This window comes from Nesoenas mayeri (genome assembly GCF_963082525.1).
Source record: "Nesoenas mayeri genome assembly, chromosome: 1".
Classification (NCBI taxonomy): domain Eukaryota; kingdom Metazoa; phylum Chordata; class Aves; order Columbiformes; family Columbidae; genus Nesoenas; species Nesoenas mayeri.
Window position 1 is genome coordinate 195,635,548 of NC_137541.1, and position 3,957 is coordinate 195,639,504.

The 3,957-nt window shown below is 45.5% G+C and overlaps 1 protein-coding gene across 1 annotated transcript; it reads right to left on the reverse strand.

The window, feature by feature from the left end:
• Positions 1 to 3,255: 3,255 nt before the first annotated feature.
• On the reverse strand, positions 3,256 to 3,732 carry LOC308051200 (uncharacterized protein C11orf87 homolog; the record flags this gene model as incomplete). The annotated part of the gene is made up of 1 exon (XM_080361552.1): positions 3,256 to 3,732. The coding sequence occupies one exon, from the start codon at positions 3,730 to 3,732 to the stop codon at positions 3,256 to 3,258; it is 477 nt and encodes a 158-aa protein (XP_080217678.1).
• Between the last annotated feature and the right edge of the window lie 225 nt (positions 3,733 to 3,957).

Sequence of the window (3,957 nt, forward strand, 5' to 3'; positions counted from 1 at the left end):
ACTTGCCAAAATCAGTGTAAATTCACAGGAAAAAGAATGTTCGCATCAAGACGGTATAAATCCTGCCTCACGTACGAGAATGGTAAAAGCATTTACCCAGCATCTCTATCAAATATTGTAGAAAAGGTTACACAAAAATATTTAAATATATGAATACAGATACATAGATATTACACTTGCATAAAATATGTATATTCAAAACCCTTTGGGCTGTTTCACAGTTAGCTGAAAATGTATGCTTTAGAAATATGAACAATTTCCTACACTTTTCTAGTTTAAGTAGGAGAGAGGAGGGGAAAGAAGCATCAGCCTTATTAATACTGAATGCTAAGTGCAGAAGTTTAGCTGTAGCTGTAGGGTTTTGAAGCAATTGATTTGACAGAACCTCCAAGCATAAACTCTGTTTTAAAAATCCACATTTATTCCCTAGATTGCTTACTGTTTCATGAAAATGAAAATCTACATGTCCTGCTTGTATCAGCGAGATCTCCTGAGACTGTTCAATTAAACCTCATAAGCTTGCAATATTTCAAGATAGGATTGTGAATTGGGAGTATGCATGAACTTTATTGCAGTATTTCTGTGTGATAACAGGAATTTACGACTTCTCATATTTTGTATAATTTAACTTTAGAAATGTAAAACCTCAAATGACACCACAAGAAGCTCACAGTTCTGGGAAAATTAAAGTCAGTATGAAATTTTACTTATAGACCACATAATTTACACAAATTTACATAAATACAGAGATATTAAAATATTAAGTCAATGCTAATTAACAGATGATAGAGTTTTACATAACAGATTTTAATTCTAGTTACATTTTTGCGACTACTTTTAGTATCATGAGATTATATAAATTATATATATACCTATATATCCATAATATATATAAAGATATATATATATCTATCTCTCCATCCTGTTTTTCTTCAAAAATAGGGCAATTTTATAACTGCAATGAGATGTGACAAGCAGTACACTTCTGGGGAATTATTGCATGCCTTGAGTGCATAAGGCAGAAGGAAGAGTATCTGACTTCAGACACTAAAGAAGTGGAATCATCAACCAGAAATGAACTGGAGTGATTTGTAACATCTTATTGCTTTTATAAAACTTGAAGTTCTACATTGTTTTGTTTTTGTTTTTTAAAGGCACAAAATAAAAGGGAAAATAATATCTCTCTATTTAGTGGAGATCAACAATCAGGAAGCTCCATTACTGTTCACTGAACACTCTTCATTGTCCTAAATCTACTCCCTGTGGTGCAATACTGTGCTGCAGTTGCATAAGGAGGTTAAACACAAAAGTTCATGCATCCTTTATTAGTGGAAACAAAACAAAGCCAATTTCCTTGCCCAGCAACAACGAAGTCGTCATTAGCGTCCTATCATATAGGTGGCGAGAGAGTCAGCCATCGCTGCCATCAAATTGCAACGTGCAAAACACCACTCAGTCGCAGGGACACTCACCACACTAACCTCAGCTGGTGGAGCAGCTCCTCGAGCTGGAGGATACAGTTCTTGCCTAAAACGCTGGAGGCACATATCCAACAGCAATCTCACATCAGACCAGGCAAGACTGGAGAGGAGTAAAACTGGGTAACAGAAAGACTGCCCAGGACCTCAGCATTTTGGTGCTACCAGAAGGTTATGGAGCACTTCTGCCGCCCTGTTTCCTCACTTTAAACTGGTTAACAGCATCCACTCCAGGCTTAGGGCCCCCGGCCTCCCAATGTGTCTGGGATTTTTCTAGCTCAACAGCCACCCTGGGTGGTAGAGTACAGCAGGGAGGGAATAAGTGGATACAAAGTACTAAAAACTGTGGACTATTACTATTGCCTCAGATCACTTTGAATGCTGGGATAGAAAGAAAAAAGGAAGAAATCCCTCAGGATCAGTTTTACTTTGCTGGATTTTTCAGATGTTAACATGCACGGTAGAGGGCTGCCTCTGCTGTGATTCCACGCAAGATATTTCAAAGTTTGGATATGGCACTCTGTTAAGGCATCTTCAAGTAATGGTCATTGAACTAATTACTAACCAAAGCCAAATTTTCTGTACCCAGCGCTGCTTCTTCCAACATATGCAGTACCAGCAGCCACTCACACCTGCCATCCACAGACAAAAGAACTCCTGGTGCTTGCCAGGGAGAAACTACACCAGCCACTCCTGAAATAAATATTTGCCAGGGTTTAAGAGCAGACATTTTGCACAACTGTGTGGTCTGTTCCCCAAAAAAGGGAAGGGGAGAAAATTAGGTGCTGTCTGTCCCTAACTGTCTACTAGATTAGGAGGGTTAAAAATATGTATCAGCCTAAAAAAGTCAAAGCCAGCTCTGTAGTGCTGCAGGATTTCTTGCTGGGAGGTGAAGCGGTAAACACGGGCGCTCAGTGCGGGGTGGCTGGTGCAGAACTGGATTTGTTTCAGGACCAACAGGAGGTACAAGGACACCCTCCCTTGGGAGAGGACAGGCAAGTTCCTGCACATCACCTCACCCTGACACACCAAATGGTACTGGGGGTGGGTTTCAGGTTTCATGACACGGGGATGGGGGGATGCATCTGAAAATTGGGAGAGCTGAGGGGAGAGGAAAGCTCGGGCATCACTCTGTGCAGACAGCTCGCTCCAACCCCCTGGACAGTGGGATGCTCAGCACTGCAGCTGGGGGACATGGGGCCATGGGGACAGAGGGCGCTTGCAGTTAAGCCCAACTAAGGGTGGCTACTTCAACACAAAACAATACCCAGTCCTGGAAAGAAGCAAGAGGGGTAGGACTGGGGCATAGGTTCTAGCACAAAAGAAGAGACCACAGTGGGCTATCACCCTGCTCCAAGGGGACAGGGAATCCCAAGGCACCCACCAGACTTGCCTCTCCCCCCTGCACCACTCACCCACACCCCAACCCACGCCATGCAAAGCTGACACAGGGTGCAGCAGGAATCCCAGAAGAATGGGATTGTCCGGGTCCTCGGGGTTATGATGTCCAGAGAAAAGGGACTCCCCACCCCTGACCCTCTCCTCCAGGTGGAAAACTTGATATTTGTTAGCTGTGTGCAGCTCCTTCTCCAGTAAAAAGACGCATCCTTTCCTTGCACAGTCAATGAGAAACGCAATGTGATCTGTCATGCGCTTGGATCGTGGGCTTGTTCGTTCATTTGAATTAGCAACGTTTTCTTCTTTTTCAGGGACTAGAATAATCACTCAGGTATTTACAAACACCAACCAGTGCCTTGGTGAGGTCTCCCCCAAATCATCATGACAAAATCACCGTCTGCAAGAGCCCCGCACCAGCTGTGTCCAAACAAGCCCGTGCTTGCTGGGAGCTTGGGGCTGCTGAGGAAGAGGGGTGCTGGATCTCCGAGTCCTCAGGGGTTCTTCCCAGCCGGCTGTCTCTTCCTTGGGGTGCCTCTACCTGCACCCCTGTCTCGGGGTGCTGGCTGCTGCTATTGCTGCTGCGGGTGCAGTGGTCCCGTTCATACTCCTCCTGAGCCTTTTGCATTTTCCGCTTCTTCATCTTCCTCTTGTGGATGTGGAAGGTGGTGAGAGAGAGGAGGATCAGGCAGAAGATGAGGGTGACCAGGACAATTAAAACCAGGGTGGATGAGAAGGACTGGAAGAGTTGACCCACTTGCGTGATGCAGGTGCTGCTGGTGTTTAAGGTGGCAGATGTCCTGTTCAAGAGACAAGGTGGCAGGGACAGCCTCAACTCCTTGGAGAGCTTGGCACTCATTGAGGAGGCTTCGGAAGACGAGGATCTTCCTCCCCTCTCTGAAGATGCCTAAATTTCAATCAGTGCCGGGCTGCTGGCAAGCGCTCGCTGGAAATGCCCGGGATCCTGCCGGCTCAGCCCGACGCTCGCTCTAAAGTGACAGAGCAGCCTGCAAAGGGAGCCGGACACATCAGCGCTCCGAGGCACCCACCCTTCTCAGCTCCCCCCTCCCCAAAACACCGCGCC